Source organism: Macaca nemestrina, chromosome 14, assembly GCF_043159975.1.
Source record: "Macaca nemestrina isolate mMacNem1 chromosome 14, mMacNem.hap1, whole genome shotgun sequence".
In the NCBI taxonomy this organism is placed as follows: domain Eukaryota; kingdom Metazoa; phylum Chordata; class Mammalia; order Primates; family Cercopithecidae; genus Macaca; species Macaca nemestrina.
The window spans coordinates 46,373,552-46,391,624 of record NC_092138.1 but is presented as its reverse complement, the minus strand read 5'-3'; the positions used below and the strand labels follow the sequence as shown (position 1 = coordinate 46,391,624).

The window sequence follows — 18,073 nt, the reverse complement described above, 5'->3', positions numbered from 1 at the left end:
GTGATCAATAAGGTCAGCTGCTATGGAGAGATTGTGGAGAATAATGAAGGAAAAAAGCTGTTGGATTTCACAGAAAGGCAGGTGTTGGTGACCTTTGAAATGCTTGCTTCAGCAGAGTGATGGGCAAGTAGCCCAGATTGCTGGTAGTTAGGGACTTCCAACATGATGAGGACTTCCAGGTTTCATATTGACTATTTATTCGAACATGTAGTGAAAACAGAATTTTCTTGAGTGAATTTGCTAAGTGACCTTAGGCCAGTTACCTAACCTGATTGAGGCCATGACCTCAGAATAAGCGGTAATAATAATACTGTGTTTGTATGCTTTTTAATTGAAGGATTAAAAGAGCTAATAGTGAGCCCCTAGAACAGGGATATCCAATCTTTTGGCTTCCCTGGGCCACAGTGGAAGAAGAAGAATTGACTTGGGCCACACATAAAATACACTAACACACTGACGATAGCTGATAAGCTAAAAATAAATGGCAAAAAAATCTCATTTAAGAAAGTTTATGAATTTGTGTTGGGCCACGTTCAAAGCCGTCCTCGGCCACATGTGGCCCGTGCCACGGTTTGGGCAAAGTTGCTCTAGAATGATGCCTGATACATAGTTGTCACTTAAAGGGTTATTTTCTTTACACTCTTCCTCACCATTATTTTTCCTTATTAATGCTGTTGAAGGCATTCTTCACTCTTTGTAAATTCGTATAAGATGTGAAATTGTGTGTGTGTGTGTGTGTGTTTTGAGGCGGAGTCTTGCTCTGTCGCCCAGGCTGGAGTGCAGAGGCACGATCTCGGCTCACAGCAAGCTCCACCTCCCGGGTTCATGCCATTCTCCTGCCTCAGCCTCTCAAGTAGCTGGGACTACAGGCAGCTGCCACGATGCTTGACTAATTTTTTGTATTTTTAGTAGAGACAGGGTTTCACCGTATTAGCCAGAATGGTCTCGATCTCCTGACCTCGTGATCTGCCTGCCTTGGCCTCCCAAAGTGCTGGGATTACAGGCGTGAGCCACCGTGCCCGGCCGTTAAATTATTTAGAATACTCTTCATTCCATTCGTTGCAGAAAGTGTGAATTGCATTCAGCCTGGAACTAACATACTTTTAGTTGAACACTGACCACTACTTTGAAATTACTTTTTTTTTTTTTTTTTTTGAGATGGAGTCTCACTCTGTCACCCAGGCTGGAGTACAGTGGCACAATCTCAGCTCACTGCAACCTCTGCCTCCTAGGTTCAAGCAATTCTCTTGCCTCAGCCTCCCAAGTAGCTGGGACTACAGGTGCACGCTACCATGCCTGGCCAATTTTTGTATTTTTAGTAGAGATGGGGTTTCGCCATATTGGTCAGGTTGGTCTCAAACTCCTGAACTCGTGATCCGCCCAACTCGGCCTCCCAAAGTGCTGGGATTACAGGCATAAGCCACCACACTTGACCTTGAAATTACTTTTTAATCAGCTAGAAAAGTACCTCAAAGGGTAGTTGTAATAGAACTCTTTTAGTTCCAACTTACAGAATGTGACGTCAAGTAGACAGTGAGAAAAAGGTAGAGGGGAGAGGGAGAGGTAGTGGAGGGACAAGGAGAGACAGATTTTGTTCGCTCATGTAACAGAAAATTCCAGGGATAGTACCAACCTCAAAGCACTGCCAAATCTTCTGAATCAAACAATATTATCAGTACTAGATATTTGTCAGATCCTCTTGCAGCCTAGCTCTTCTCCATATGATTTGTATTCTCAAGCATATTCATTAGCTACAAATTTAGAGGAAAGAGAAGAAATTCCCAGTAGTTCTAAGTAAATTCCTGGATTCAATCTCACTGTCAAGACTTAGGTCACTTACCTATTCTTGAACCAGTTGTTACGGTCAGGGTGCTGGAGCAGGCTGGTTTTCTAGGCCTGGCTAAGGAATATTCAGTTCTATGAAATACTAGTATTGGCCAGGTATGATGGCTCATGCCTGTAATCCCAACACTTTGGGAGGCCGAGGCAGGTGGATCACTTGAGCCCAGAAGTTCGAGACCAGGCTGAACAACATGGGGATACCCCATCTCCACACACAAAAAAATATAGAAAAATTATCTGGGTATGGTGGCATGCACCTCTAGTCCTAGCTACTTGGGAGACTGAGTCCCTGGAGGTGGAGGCTGTGGGGAGCCGTGATCATGCCACTGCACTCCAGCCTGGGTCATAGAGTTAGAACCTGTCTCAAAAAAAAAAAAAAAAAAGAAAAGAAAAGAAAGAAAGACTGGTGTTGAGTGTAAGAAACAAGTTCCCAAAAGAAAATGTAGCTTCTATTACCAGAATGAAGGGGAGTGGACACAAATCAGGCAAAAAAATTGATATCAACTCACTATAAAGAAAAGGGCTTTTCAAACGGTACTTCCAAGGTTCGGCCCACTGAGATACTTAAGCAAGTTGAGAAAAAAGGAGTAATACTTGATTGGACATTCTGTAATCTGTGATTACTCCAGCCTCACCTAGAACAGTTTCACTTTTATATATTTTGTATGTGCAACTTCTGGTTAGATTTTCTTTGAAAATGAATCTTTTTTTTTTTTTTTCCTGTGATGGAGTCTCACTCTGTTGCCCAGGCTGGAGTGCAGTGATGCAATCTCGGCTCACTGCAACCTCCGCCTCCTGGGTTCATGTGATTGTCTTGCCTCAGCCTTCCAAGTAGCTGGGACTACAGGCATGTGCCACCACGCTGGGCTGGTTCATGTGATTGTCTTGCCTCAGCCTTCCAAGTAGCTGGGACTACAGGCATGTGCCACCACGCTGGGCTAATTTTTGTATTTTTAGTAGAGATGGGGTTTCCCCATGTTGGCCAGGCTGGTCTCAAACTCCTGACCTTGGGTGATCCACCTACCTCAACTTCCCAAAGTGCTGGATTACAGGCGTGAGCCACGGTGCCTGGCCTGAAAATGAATCTTGACTATACCATTGGTATAGGACAAAGTAGCAATTGGTTAGGCCCATAAAATTAATTAAAGTGGGTGCCATCTTTTCCCACTCCATCCTGATGAACAAGTTCTTGACCTACATTTTCTACAGTGCCATTGGCCTAACTCATATTCCTAACCCTGCAAGATCCAGACCTGCCTCTTCCACAGTCAGATATATGAAGATCATGAAATTAGACAGCAGTCCAGTTCTCACCTTACAGATTTTATGACAATTAAAAAATCATCACGTATCATAGTTCCAGAGGTACTTCCCCAAAAGTTGTCACAACTTGGTGACTCAATATGATCTAGTAATTGTAAAGCAGAAAATTTTGATATATTCAAGAAATTTGGCAGATCATAATCTTTGATGATATGTTTATGCTGAAATTTGCAAGCTAGGCAGTTTAATTTTTTCTGAGACGGAGTCTCGCTCTGTTGCCAGGCTGGAGTGCAGTGGCGTGATCTTGGCTCATTGCAACCTCTGCCTCCCAGGTTCAAGCGATTCTCCTGCCTCAGCCTCCCAAGTAGGTGGGATTACTGGTGTGTGCCACCACGCCCAGCTAATTTTTGTATTTTTAGTAGAAACGGGGTTTCACCATATTGGCCAGGATGGTCTCGATTTCTTGACCTCGTGATCCGCCCACCTTGGCCTCCCAAAGTGCTGGGATTATGGGTGTGAGCCACCATGCCTGGCCCAGTTTAATATTTTTTAAGTCTTTATCTACGGCTCATCTCCTAGGTAACTGCTTCCTAAACCACACTCTTAGAGCTTTTTTGTGATCTACTGTTGACTTCCATTAAATATCTGATCCACATTTTCATCATCATCAGGGCCCAAACAAAGCTGGTGAGGTGTCTCTTTGTGTAAATAAAGTTTGTTTGTTGGTTTGTTTTTGGAGACAGGGTCTTACTCTTCCACCCAGGCTAAAATACAGTGGCACAATCATTGCTCCACTGCAGCCTTGACCCCCAGGGCCCAACCAATCCTCCCACCTCAGCCTCCCAAGTAGCTGAGACAACCGGTATGCCTGGCTAATTTTTTATTTTTTTTGTAGAGACAGGGTTTCACTGTGTTGCCTAAGCTGATCTCGAACTCTTGGGCTCAAGTAATTCTCCTGCCTTGGCCTCCCAAAGTGCTGAGATTACAATAAAATAAAGTTTTATTGGAACACTAACACACCTAATAGTTTAAGTCTTATCTATGTATGGCTGTTTTCTTGCTATAACAGTAGAGGTGAATAGGTGTGAAAGACAATGCATAACCCACAAACCTAAAATATTTACCATCTGGCCATTACAGAATAAGTTGTTGACCTTTGCTGTATATTTATGTGGTTTATAACAGTTTTTCTACTTTTTTCCTCTTTTTTTTGAGACACGTCTCACTTCTGTTGCCCAGGCTGGAGTGCAGTGATACAATCATGGCTCACTGCAACCTGGATTGCCCCTGGGCTCAGGGGATCTTCCTACCCCAACCTCCCTAGTATCTGGTACCACAGGTGTATGCCACCATGCCCAGCTAATTTTTCCATTTTTTGTAGAGGTGGAGGTTTCACCCAGGCCGGTCTTGAACTCTTGGCTTAGGCAATCTGCTGTCTCGCCTCCCAAAGTGCTGGGATTACAGGTGTGAGCCACCTTGCCCAGCTGTATTCTTCCTTACTGACATATGGTATACTTATGAAGAAGAATCAACTAGTGTCCTTATAATATCCTCAATCTCAGGTGTTCTCGAAAGCATATCTAGGGAAATATTTTTGTTCTATCTGTGCTCTTTTAATTCTCTGACGATTCTTTCTTTTCTTCTGTACCCTTAACAGTTTAGTCCTCTTCATCTTTAAAACAACCGACTTTGGCCACGTGAGGTTGCTCATGCTTGTAATCCCAGCACTCTGGGAGGCCGAGGCAGGCAGATCACAAGGTCAGGAGTCAAGACCATCCTGGCTAACACGGGGAAACCCTCTCTCTACTAAAAATACAAAAAAAAAAAAAAAAAAAAAAAAAAAAAAAAAAAAAAAAATTAGCTGGGCGTGATGGCGGGCCCCTGTAGTCCCAGCTAGTCGGGAGGCTGAGGCAGGAGAATGGCATGAAATTTGCAGTGAGCTGAGATTGTGCCACTGTACTCCAGCCTGGGCGACAGAGCGAGACTGCATCTTAAAAAATAAATAAAAAATAAAATAACCAACCTTTTTTAATGAGTGGGAGGGAGAGGGATTATGGTTTTTTTCACCTACAGTTTGAACGCATTTGCACACACACCTGCATGTACTTAATGCAGAGATGCAAGGTGCCAAGTACACACACAAAAATCAGGATTTTGTGTCGTTTTATTTCCTTTCTACTGAGTCCTGTCAGTTTCATATTTGCTGTTGTCATAGAAGTCTGTTTTGTAAAAAACTGTCTGATATGGTTGAGGAGAGCTGAAGAAGGGAAATGGAGGAGGTGCAGATCCCCCCTGATATGGTCACTGGATTCTGTAAGCAGAGCAGCCGCTCATCAGGAGGCTGAGTAGTTAAGCTGTACTTGAAGAAGAACAGGAATGGTAATACCCCATTGCTGCCTTTTTGCAGTCTAAATGCCCTGTGGAGTGAGAGAAAACTTCAGTCCCTAGGCTTGTGAATCCCTTATCTTTCCCAAACGTTAAATTAATTTTTAAGACTATTTATTCAAAGTTGACTTAACCACTAGAATAGGGAAGATCAGACAAATCAGCTGCAAGAAATGAAGTATGAGAAAACCCGAACCCTCTGACAAAGTATTCCTGGGAGTAAATGTGTTGAATGAAGCCAGCGGGTAAATGATAAGGGCCTTTACACTGTGGATGTAAGAAAGCAATTTATCAAGAGTACATGAACTCTCTAGTGACCACAAGTCAGGAGGAAATGAGAGTGGAGGAGGAGCCCTGAAAAAATACATGTGAAATACTAAAAAATCTGTGTGCACGCACTTTTAAATTCCTCCATTATTATGCAGTAATACTGGTGTAGTAAAATAGGAGTTGCTGAGAATGCACATGCAGTGTAGCCCATACCGTTAGGGATAAGGTGTTAGGAAAAGCAACTGAGAAAGGCCACACAGTAGTTTAGAATTTGCAGAAACCTTAGGTACATAACTTAGGTGTAGTTATCACTTGAGCCTAGATGTTAGCTGATACCCATTTGCCTGACTCATGAGGTTAGATGCCCATCCTTCAGGCTTATGTGTTCGTCTTGTTTAATTCCTCAATGGGCATATGCATATAATTCTGACAGTTCTGAATGCCTTTTGTGTTCTCTTAAGGAGTTTAGAGTGCCTCTCACTCATTATCTCACTAATCTTTGCAGCAGCTCTTTAAGCCCTACAGATAAGACAGTGTTATTGTTTGAGAAACTGAGGCAAAATGTAATTATATTATCAGCAATTGGGTGTGCAGCAACTCAGATATGGATGGGGACTAGAATTTATGACCTTATTTTGGCATTTAGTTCTACAGAAGAGATAGTGTTTTCTTAAATTTGAGGAGAAAAAGCACCCGATTGTTGAAATTTCCATTGTATTGAAAGTGTTGACTCTGAGAATGGTCATCCTCAGCTTTTTCTACTGAGATAACACAGCTACGATACACCAGAAATTCCCACATGTTGTCTTGTCATTTGTTTCCATTTTCATCTGTACCCTTAGAGCTATTAACAAAGTGACTTGTTATTTCTTTCTTTTTAAAATTATGACTTTAATTTTCTTTCCTTTGTATCCTGAATAAGTTTCAGAAAACATGCCAGTGAACACAAAAGCTATCTAACAGGTGACTAACGAGAGAAATTGGGAGAACTAGGTTTTTGGATAACCCACTATAGCTAATATGACTTGACTTAAATTACTAACCCTCCACACGGATGTCAGCTTTCTTTATTTCCTCCAAATTGGGTCTTTTACCCCTATCGTCTAAAGAACACTCTCTTCCTCCTCAAACCATTTAGGTATTATAACAGGTGAATCTTATTCAGAAAAGTGATAATTGAGCCTCCCTGTATGGCATGAGTTAGGAATTGTTTTGTTTTGTTTTTGGTAGGGGGTGGGGGACACTATCTTAACTTGAGTTGAACCACAGTTCACTTAACAAATCAATGAGGTTTTTAGCACCAGCCACGGTCATTTAAAAACATCCTCAGTGGCTCTTTATCTTAAAGTTGAAGGTGTTTTGTATTTGTTGTTGCCTGCAATTTATAAACACATCCAATTTAAAAAATAGGAAAGAAAAGGGGTAAAACAGAAAGGAGATGTCAGAGAACTATTTTCTTTGCAGGATCTTGCTTAAACACGTATGGCAAACATTCATGTGTAGAAATGGAGCCCTGGTAACTTCCAGCGATATTTCTAACTCCTGTTCTCTCTCTTTATCTCTTTATTCCCAACACCCCCATCTCTGAAACTTTGGCGGGACCACCACAGCCTTGGATAAGCTCAGCACGCAGCACCTGTACCACCCCACCCAAGTGGAGATTGTGCAGTCCAACGTCGTGTTTGACATCAGCAGCCTGATGCTCTATGGAACACAAGCGGTGCCTGTGCGGCTAAAGATCCTGCTGGACCGTCTCTTCAGTGTCCTGAAGCAAGAGGAGGTGCTGCACATACTGCACGGCCTTGGATGGACTCTGCGGGACTATGTCCGAGGATACATCCTTCAGGTAGGGGGAAGACTTGAACGCCGCCGGTGTCCGGGGCCGGCTCTGGGTGGGGAAGGGTGAGAGCCCTTGGCAAACCTCACAGGAAGGGCTGCACACCCTCCTCTGGTTAAAGTGGTCATTTCAGCAGGCTTGTCTGGGAAGGGGAAAGAAGGAGAGAGACAAAGCAGACCACCATCGGACCTCAGGGTGTATTACAAGGAAAACATGGCCTCTTGACTCGCGTTACCTTTGTTTGCACCTTTTTGAATTTAACTCTTTCTCTACAACATGGGTTTTCTGCTTCTCCAACAAGTCTTATTATAGCCCTATTAAAAAGGAGGGCCCTTTGAGGCGGGTGATGGGTGTGTGAAAATCTGAGATTACCCTGCACTTGGGTTTATTAGGGCTTTGTCTCATACTCAGTTTGCAGGTACGGTGTTTTTCTTGGTAGTCGTTGTAACTAAAGGCACACATTTTACTATTTATTGTTTTTTCAGCCAAATCAAAAGTAGAACTATAATCCATATAAACTTATATAACCAGTAAACCCTCACATCATAGCCTTCAGATTTCTGCATTCTGAAACACACAGACATGGTTTTAGATTTGGTCTTTGCAGAACCTGTTCTTCCAGCCTTGAGTGTCCGTTTGTATCAATGGCACTTCTGATCTGGTTAAGGGCTTTAAGAGTTTTCTGGGAGGCCCACAGCCTTCATGCACCCCCATCTCCCATCCCTCCCTTTCTTCATCTCATTTTTGCAATGTGTCATGTGTCATTTGCATTGTATACTTTGCTTCTGAAATGTGTTTATGGCTGTCTGTCTTCCTACAACCCTTGAGGGGTCAGTGTTGAGAGCAGCATTTTGGGAGACCCCAGGATCCAAAGAGGCTACACTGGATGATGAAGAAATACCCCTCCCGCCGAAGGAGATCTCAATTGGAGAAGGTAGAATCTGAAGCAATTTTTCAAATTTCCCATGAGGATAATACCAGGAGACATGACCCCTTCAAAAACAATTGGTTTTGGCTGTGCCAGCTTTGTGTAGTGCTAGAGATATCTCCACTGTTTATTCCCTGGGCTACTGTGTGTTACATGAAGGGCATTGGCTGCCAGCTTGGCATGTGAGGGGTGGGGAGTCTCAGTCTACCTCTCTCTTTAACCTGGCATCAGTACACACAGATTCTTGACATTTTCCTGTGTGGTACCTCCAGCTGTTAGCTGTGACAGGAGAGCAATGGAAGGATAGTGAGTAGAAGCAGGGAAAGGTAAGGGAGGTGGAATAACCTGTCTGCTCTCAGAATAGGATGGCATCTTAATTTAGTGTGAATCTCAACTGGGAAGACACAGAAAATTTGGCCCTCAAAAGATGAGATGATGGTGATAATACTAGCAATTGTATATTATGTTTTCAGTTTATAGAGCTTGTTTACAAGCATCTCATTTGACTCAAGATGGGGACATGTCAGTGGGTTAAAGTAGGAAGGTAAGTCTTGGACAGTCAGGGAGCATGAGGGGGAACAAGGTCTAGGAGGAAGGGGCCAGGAAAAATAAATAAGGAACTGGTTTCACAATCCCTGCTTATACTGGCCCCAAGATGTATACAGTGCTACATCTTTCTACAATCATTTCCACAACATGATTATTAATATCTGTTTTGAATGGATTTTACCCTGCACAAAGAGAAAAACCTCTTACAGTTGTTTGTATGGAACTGTTTGCTTGGCTAACAGTCCTTTCTTTATTCCAAACCAACAAGTGTTTTGCCCCAATCTGGTACCATCTTTATTACCTCCCCTATGCTCCTTATACTTCTGTCATTAATATTATATTTCAGTTTCATATGTATTTGTTGCCTAAGATATTTATACCTGTATACCTACATAGAGACACAGCATATACATTGTATCTTTCTGTCCAAACAAATAAGTATGTGTGGGGCTATGCTGATTTGCCATTTCAACAAAGTTCAGGTAGCACTTTGATAGCAGTAAATATAAAGCCTGATAATGTTTTTGTGTTATGGTCCTATTGTTCTGCCTTGGCCAGTGCCTGTTTTTTATTTTACTTGAAATAATTATTTGGATGTTAGTTTTTCCCCAACTTGTGAACATATCTCTAATGCAAGTATAAATAATGTAAATGTACTCTGTATTTCTTTTTATATGAGGGCCCAGTATTTAGCAGGGGTGTCAAATCTTTGGCTTCCTGGGCCACATTGGAAGAATTGTTTTTGGCCACACACTAACAAAAGCTGATGAGCTAGGGAAAAAAAAAAAAAAAAGTCTCATAATGTTTTAAGAAGGTTTACAAATTTGTGTTGGCCACATTTAGAGCCTTCCTGGGCCAAATGCAGCCCGTGGGCTGTGGATTGGACAAGCTTGATTTAAAGATACAAAATTGCAAGAGAAATTAAGTTTGAGAGGAAAATTCAGTAAAACCAGGAACTAAAATTTATAAATCCCTTATTTTAGGGTGAAATATTGCACATAGAGAACATTTTCATTTATTGTAATACTTCAATTATAATTAATTTTTATTATTTTAATATAGATTTTGACAGTTTCAAATTTAATATAATGTTTCTCCAATCAGAGTCTAAAATTGACATTTTGAGAAAACTATAGATGATTTTTACACTAGAGGAATTCTAGGTTTAGTTTCTGTCTTGTTTTATTGGTAGAATTGATGTAATATAGATTTTATTTAAATAATGGTTTTTGTTATTCAGCATTTATAATCTACTTGTTCTTTGTTAAAACAGTTCTCGGTTTGGAAAAAAAGCAAATGGTTCCAGAACACCAAAACTATTATCACTTATGTAGTGAGAAAATGCTTGTTTTGTTAAGAAAAAAAGAGAGAGACTGTAAAAGTAAACCCTTTTCTTCTAAAGTAATTTTGATAATTGGCCAATATTTTAAAGATTGTATGTGGTAATGATAAGGTGTGCACAAGTTACTTTGAATATAATTGTATATGGCATTTTTGTAAAAGTAGGCTGTAAAATGTGTGTCCGAAGGCTGTGGAACCCCATAATGCACTATTAGTGTACAAGTCATTTTATCTGGCTAAAACTCAATTGTCTTGTAGCCCTCAAGGCATCAATTTTAGCATTATTGCTCTCAACAACAGTATATTGAATATTATGTCAGTTAAAGGAGAATAATTATCAAGGCAGGTTAGGGTGGCTGTTAGTCTTACCACATATTGACTTGGTTAGCAGTTGGCTATAGATTGTGTTCCTGGGCAAATGAAGATGTACGGTAAGTTGAACTAGTCAAGCCAGGGTATTAATTTAACTCTCTGTGGGACCAAGCCTGCATCCTTTATGTGTACACAGCTACTCCTGCCTTCTGAGATACCTCTGAATGTGGAAGAATGACAGTTGTCTGATCTGATTTTGAATTTTTGAATGTAGAGGGAAGAGGGGAGCAGAACTTTCAAAACTGTGTGGTTTATGAAGAGGTTATTATTAGAAAAAAAGAGATGATAGTGATGCTACAGATACATTTAAAAGGCTGGCACATTGACCAAGGATCCTCTACTTTTTTAATAAAATTAATTTTCACCTATGTGAGTATCTGTATAATTCACAAGGTAGTCAGTTGGGTATAAAATGCATTACATAACTTGGACTACAACTACTTAAGAAGTCAGGTGATATATAAAGAACTCAATATTCTCCTGTGTACTTACTAAAGTATTTATTCAGAAAATACAGAAAAGGTAAGTTAGCTCTTAAGCATTTTCCAGACAACAACAAAAATGGGAATATGCAATTAGATGCTAAAATCTAAATACAAAGGAGAATATGATGTTTTTTCTACTACTAAAAAATAATTCTGGCCAGGCATGGTGGGGTCATGCCTGAAATCCCAGCACTTTCGGAGGCCGAGGCAGGCGGATCACTTGAGGTCAGGAGTTTGAGACCAGCCTGGCCAATATGGTGAAACCCTGTCTCTACTAAAATACAAAAATTAGCCGGGTATGGTGGCATGTGCCTGTTAACCCAGCTACTTGGGAAGCTGAGGCAGGAGAATTGCTTGAACCTGGGAAGCAGAGGTTGCAGTGAGCCAAGATTGTACCTTTGCGCTCCAGCCTGGGCATTGTGGCGAGACTCCACCTCAAAAAAAAAAAAAAAAGAAGAAGAAGAATTCTTAGTTCAAGTCTGTATCTCATGATACATTTATTGACCATGAATAGAAGCAGTCGCCCCCTCTTTTGTCCTTTCCCCATTTTCCCCTCTGTCCTTGACTTAGGAAATAAGAATATAGGTGATTATCGTTGTTGAATTTAGTCATTTAAAAATCAAGTTTTCACAGTCTCTTTCAGTTTGAACGTATAACTGACTTGCCTGGGCTCGTCCACCAGCCTGTCTGTGGAAATCTCCTCATTTGCAGGTGGGTCCTGCTAGAATTCAGAGAAGCAGTTGAGACACTCTGAATATTTAGCTGTGGTGTCAGCAGCCTTATAAGAAAAGCAGTAGAAAAAACTCTATAAGAAAACTCTCCTGTGTCTTACCAGCACAATTGGGACATTAGAAGAGCATTTCTCAAAGACAAATGGAGCCATCCGTCTTTGAGAGGTCCAGCTTTGGATTTGGGAGTAACTACATACTAGATCCTTCTCTTAAGCTTCATGATACACATTAGTATAACACAGGCTCTGAGGAGGTCTAGAGTACGAGCCTATGAGAGTAGGGAAGTAGCTGTCTCCAACCCTTCCCATTTCATAAACTCTTCCCTTCAAGCTCATTTGAAGTACTTAGTTCCTGAACACACTCAGCTCTTCTCCCACATGAGCTATTTGCGTGTAAGATTTCTTCTGCCTGGAATACCCTACTCGTGTCTCTGCATGGGTAATTTCTTCTCTTTTAGGCATCAGCCAAAGTCTCACTTTCTTACAGAGGACCGTCTTAGCCAGTGTAGGTCTTTTCTAGTGTAGCTCTATCTTAGGACTCTGTTTCCTTCAAACTCCTATCACAATTTAAAATCAGTCAATTAAGTCAGCTGTTGAAATGTTTATTTTTCTGGCCTCCTCACTAGGGAATACCACAGATGCAGAGCACTCAATAAGTATTTGTTAAATGAATGGCTAAGGAAACCTTCTAGCTTGGTATAGCTTGATGTTTCACCATGCAACTGAAGGAATAGTCAGTAACTTCAGTTTGTCAAAAGGCTCTTAGTTGTTTCTCCAGGCTTCCTAAGGACTGACTGCTATAGCAGCAGCTGGGCTGTTGAGGGCAATAAGAAGAAAAGCAAAGGCTCCCATGCCTTCTAGCTAGTGGTCTGTGTAGAGTAAGTGTTTTGTGGTATCCATGTGGTAGAAAACATCAATATTAAGCAAACACTTGTATTTAAACAGCTCTTTGCGGAGCAAGTTCATATAAGTTACCTCTTTTCCTCCTCTTACACCATCCTCTTATAAGATGTTGTCAGTGAATTAACATTTGGTATAGTTGAGGCTCAAATAAGTGACTTTCCCCTGATCACAGAAGTGTTAATTGTCACAGTTGATACACTGTAAGCTTCCTGAAGATAACACATGCCTCTTATTCATCACTGTAACTGGCTTCCCAGCACCAACACCCAGGCTAAATACTTAATAGGGTGTATTAAATATTGGAAGGAGGATATTTTGAAGTTTGACTTGAATTCAGGTCTTTGACCCTATGGGTAATATTCGGATGTTTGTTTTTTGTTTTTAAGGCTACCAGCCTGTCTTTCCAGAAGGTAATATGTGAGAGTCTGTAGACACAGAGTGGCATGATTTTGGGGAATAGAGGAGGCCTGAGAGTCTGGAACTGACAGACTAACTTAAGATCTCTTATATTCAGTGGCACACCAGATGTGTGACCTTAGGCAAAACTGGGCGAAATGGGTTCCTCTTTTGTGTTCCTTTTCCTGCCTATTTCCTGATACTCCATTTCATTGTCTTTACTCCTATTTGCTCTCATTTCTGTGACTAAAACCAGATCTAATATTTATCCTTAACGCTTTATTGTAAATTCCGGTCTTTGACTTGCCCTTCCAGGGATACATACCTTTTGTAGTTGAGCATAAAAACAAAGGTTTTCTACCTAGTTAGTAAGATTTCAGCTATACTATGTGCAGGGAGTGGAAGAGAGATGAAGTCACCTTTCCAGGGTTTATAAAAGCATTTCAAGTTAGATGGCAAAAGGGCTCTGGATATTGAGACAAGATTGAGTTAAATATGGAAAACTTTGCCATTCTTAGTCATAGTTTCTAAATCTTTAAAATTAAGATAACTCCCCATACGTCTCTAAAATTAAGATAACCCTCCTATCTCTAACTTTGAGTGGCTGAAAAGATGAAATCATATAGATGAAATGTATGTTGTGAACTCCTTCTCAATAAATTTGCATTTTTTTCACTTATATCTATGTGTAACGTTAACTCTGACTAATTATAGCAGAGAAATATCAGTTGCTAAACATGTTTCCCTACAGATGCCAAATGCTTAATAAAAGGTAGGGAATGCGTTTTAGGCATTAGTCAGTATCAATAAGATAAATTGCAGTTGTTTTAGTAAGTACATCCTGAAAAACTACTAGTGGCATAACACAGCAGAAGTTTCTCTTTTCTCTGCAAGCCTAGTCTAGTGGTGAATGCTTTCCTTCCATAGGTGATTTGACAAGAGGTAAGTTAGGGCCATTGCTATTTTATGGCTCTGCCATTATCTGGGATCGTAGATTCCTCATCCGGGTGGCAACCCTGAGAGAAGGTGAAGGTTCTCTGTGGGATATTTTCATGGATGAGGCTCAGAAGTGTAGAGGGGTGCTTCTTCTCACATCACTGACCAGAACTTATATGTAAATGGGTCCTTGTGACTGAGAGGAGGAGCCAGGATGTATGGGCTTGGCAGGCACTCTCAGGAAAAATAAGCACAGGTCTGTGCTCCACTCATGTGTGGTGGGATAGCTATAATTATGCCTTCTTTTTATAGAGTTGGACCAGAAAAACTTAATACAGCAGAGTCATGTAGTGAAGGCAGATTCATGGGCTTGAATCCTGGCTTCAGTTCTTACTAGACATGTGAAAAAATTAGGCCCATGTCTTTATTCACCTCAGTTCACTCACCTGTAAAACAGGGATAATAATAGTGCTCATGGCTTTGATGTGAAGATAAAGTAGAATGATTTGCATCAAGCGTTTAGTAGTGCCACTTGTTAAGTAACCAGGCAATGCTAACTGTTAATATATAGTGAAAAAGATGACGATATAGACTATTACAGACTACCACCAACCTGATCATTTTAGAACTTTGTTTCTATAAAGTAGCCTTAAATGCTGGATTTCACTGTGCCTCTTAAAGAAGAATGTCTTTCCAACCAGTAGAGAAAAAGGGTAGCTACTATTTAATTATCAATAAATAATATATACATACATACACAGACACACATATATATGTATGTACATATGAATGCACTTGGATATGAATAAGAGGGAGGAGTATGCAGTAACAAAGACTTTGGACTTTAGAGTTGGACAGACTTGGTTGTGAATCTTGGTTTCACTTTTTGGTAGCTCTGTTAGCCAGCAGCGAGAACATACTTGAACATCAGTTTCTTCATCTATAAAGGTTAAATCAAAGGATATTTTAAAAGTATGTAGTGCAATAACTAGCCTATAGCACTCTTATTAATATTTACCGTTACTACATTGTGAAGGTGTGTATTTTTGTGTGTGCATTTTTAAAAGTAATGGCTTGTTTGTTTATTTATTTATTGAGATGGAGTCTTGCTCTGTCTCCCAGGCTGGAGTGCAGAGGCATGATCTCGACTCACTGCAACCTCCGCCTCCCGGATTCGGGTGATTCTTCTGCTTCAGCCTCCTAAATAGCTGGGATTACAGGCGCCTGCCACCACACCCGGCTAATTTTTGTATTTTTAGTGGAGACGGGGTTTTACCACGTTGGCCAGGCTGGTCTCAAATTCCTGATCTCAAGTGATCCACCTCGGCCTCCCAAAATGCTGGGTTTACAGTCATGAGCCACCGCGCCAGGCCAAGTAATGGTTTATTCTATATATGACATTGTCATTTTTATCACCTTTGTATTTTCCTATTTTATCAACTCTTCTGGTGCTTTCCAAGCTCTGGCACGGAATGAATGATTACTTGATACATTTGTTAAAATGATTAGAGTATCTAGGATTGTACCTTATTGCATAAAATAAAACATTTAAAACAGCCTTTGAAATAGTTATTATCTGACCTCACAGGTTTTTAGGAAATTTCTGGAGCAGAAAGATCAATGGATCTGGATATAAATTAATTTAGGTAATCCTTCAAATAGCAAAAAAATATTGATTTATTAGTATATATTGAGTATATAAGAGGAGATCGCTCAAAAAACTAACACTCTAATGGGTAAGCCATAAACAAATGATGGAAAGTTGTATGATATGAACTACAAAAATATACAGATGACCCAGAAAATTGACAGAAAGGAGGGATTATTTGACCCCAGGTAAAGATTGGATTATCAACACCATGACATAAGGAAGGTATCATTGCACTGTGTCACCAATATGTGAATCTTTTTCAGGAAAGAAGGATCGCATGTGTGATTGGTCAGGATCCCCCTGTCTTTGGCAGGGATATACAAAAAATAGATGATTCAGAGCAGTGTATTGTATTTATAGTGTCTGTTTTCTAAAGTGCTTGGACCACTCTACAAACACTGTCCTGGCAAGCCTCCTAACCTCCCTATTAGAGAGATAGTTTCAGAGACTATTATCCTTGGTTTTAAAGTTAACAGTGATGGGGAGGCCTCAGGCAGAGGCAAAGCTGGAAGTGGAATACAGGGATTTTGAATCCCTTGCCAAAGCTCTAACTATTTGAACAGCAATGAAAATAAACACCTTAGATCCAAGGACAAAGCTTGATGTTTTGTGCTCAGAGTTAAAATAAAAATATTCCTCCCTTTACTCTTGCAAAATAAAAATATATGGCTTACCAGATTCCAGATTGCAGTGACTGCCAGAATAGGATTCGCGCCTGTGGAACATGAAGAGGGGCTTTTGCATTCCCTCGGGAGGAGCAGAAATGAGTCCACAGCTCACTGGCCAGTCTCCATTTGATAAGAATCAGTTCACATTTACTTGAAATGGACATTGTCTGTGATGGCACTGATTAAATCGTATGATCTTCCTGAGCAGCACTCATACATCCTTCTTGTTGAATTTAAAGTGAGCTCTGAGCTTTGAGTTTAAACCTTAATTCTAGCACCAATTAACTCTCTAGCCATACAAAAAGCACAAAATTTCTATGAGCCTTATTTTCCTGATGGTGCCTTCTTAAAGGAGCTTTCAGGATGAAGAGAAGTAATATGTTAAATTCATAGTGGAGCTCAGTAAATTTAGTTCCTTAAGTAGAATGATCTCCTAGTCCCCCCACCCCAACCCTTAAGTTTCTAGAGCAACGGGAACTTTATGAGTCTTCCAGTTGCCTATACATTTTATTTGAGCTACTGTGTCCTTTTCTAGTATTTCCCCCAATTTGACAGAAGAGCCCAGTGGAAGATGAGGGGGACTTGTATAGGAATGAAATCCTCTGTGACTATCACGAAGAGTCATGAGAAAATTCTCAAGGCTGAGTCCTAGTCTACTATCTGTTTCTTTTGAGTGACTTACATTTCAAGTGCTGGTATGTGAAATTTTGAAGGGCTGTGAAAAGTAGAAAATTAGATAAGGATCTATGTGGGTTTCTGGAAGCTTTTGCTAAACTCATACAGATGGGACAAATGGAAATAAAGATACATTTATTTGATTTCTGCATGATAGCCATATGTAATGCTGACAGAACTAGAAAATAAAATGTGGGCCAATACATTTGCTAGGAGAATGAGTGACCACGCATGGTTAGGCCGTGTCTAGGCCTGATGATCAGAAGCTCTTCTTGATTCATCTGATGTTTGCATATCACCACTTCTTTCTTAGGGAAGTCAGTAGTGATTCTGATTGTTTACAGACCTGGCAGTTGTTGCTGATAGCCTTAGATTTTAAAGATGTAGCTAACTAGCTAGTGATGTCACGAACAATTGTTTTAGAAACCTACCATTGTGGTCCTGTTGCTATCTAGGAAGTTTCTTCATTTGTTGGTGGCAACTGAGTGATCTGTTGTGTCTACTTTTCCTCTCTCCCCCTCCCACCCCCAAGCCCCCCACCCCCCATCTTCTCTCCCTTTTCTCTCTCTCTCTTTTCAGTCAAGGTAGACTTGAGATGGGGACTTGCATGGCTACAGTAGATCATAATACATGAGGCCCCCCAAATAAGAGAGTGAAACACTGACTGGGAATTTTCTGCTCGAACTCATCCTCAATTTACTATGTATTTCTTACCTATTAGCCCCCAGAAAAGCATATTTAGAGACTTTGAGAACCAAAGGTTCTCTCTGTAAGGAAATGCGTTAATCTGATTTCCTTGTTCTCATGTAATTTTCTCTCTTAAAACCATAATAATAGTGTCA

The 18,073-nt window shown here is 40.6% G+C and overlaps 1 protein-coding gene across 13 annotated transcripts in view; it reads left to right on the top strand.

Moving 5' to 3' along the window:
- Window positions 1–18,073, top strand: part of LOC105489077 (basonuclin zinc finger protein 2) — a 448,875-nt gene that overhangs the window by 311,605 nt on the left and 119,197 nt on the right. For all 13 annotated transcript variants that reach the window (XM_071077825.1, XM_071077824.1, XM_011753715.3 and 10 more), the window contains one exon: window positions 7,371–7,606. In XM_071077825.1, the coding sequence (XP_070933926.1) occupies window positions 7,371–7,606 (236 nt within the window). The remainder of the gene's footprint in view (window positions 1–7,370; window positions 7,607–18,073) is intronic.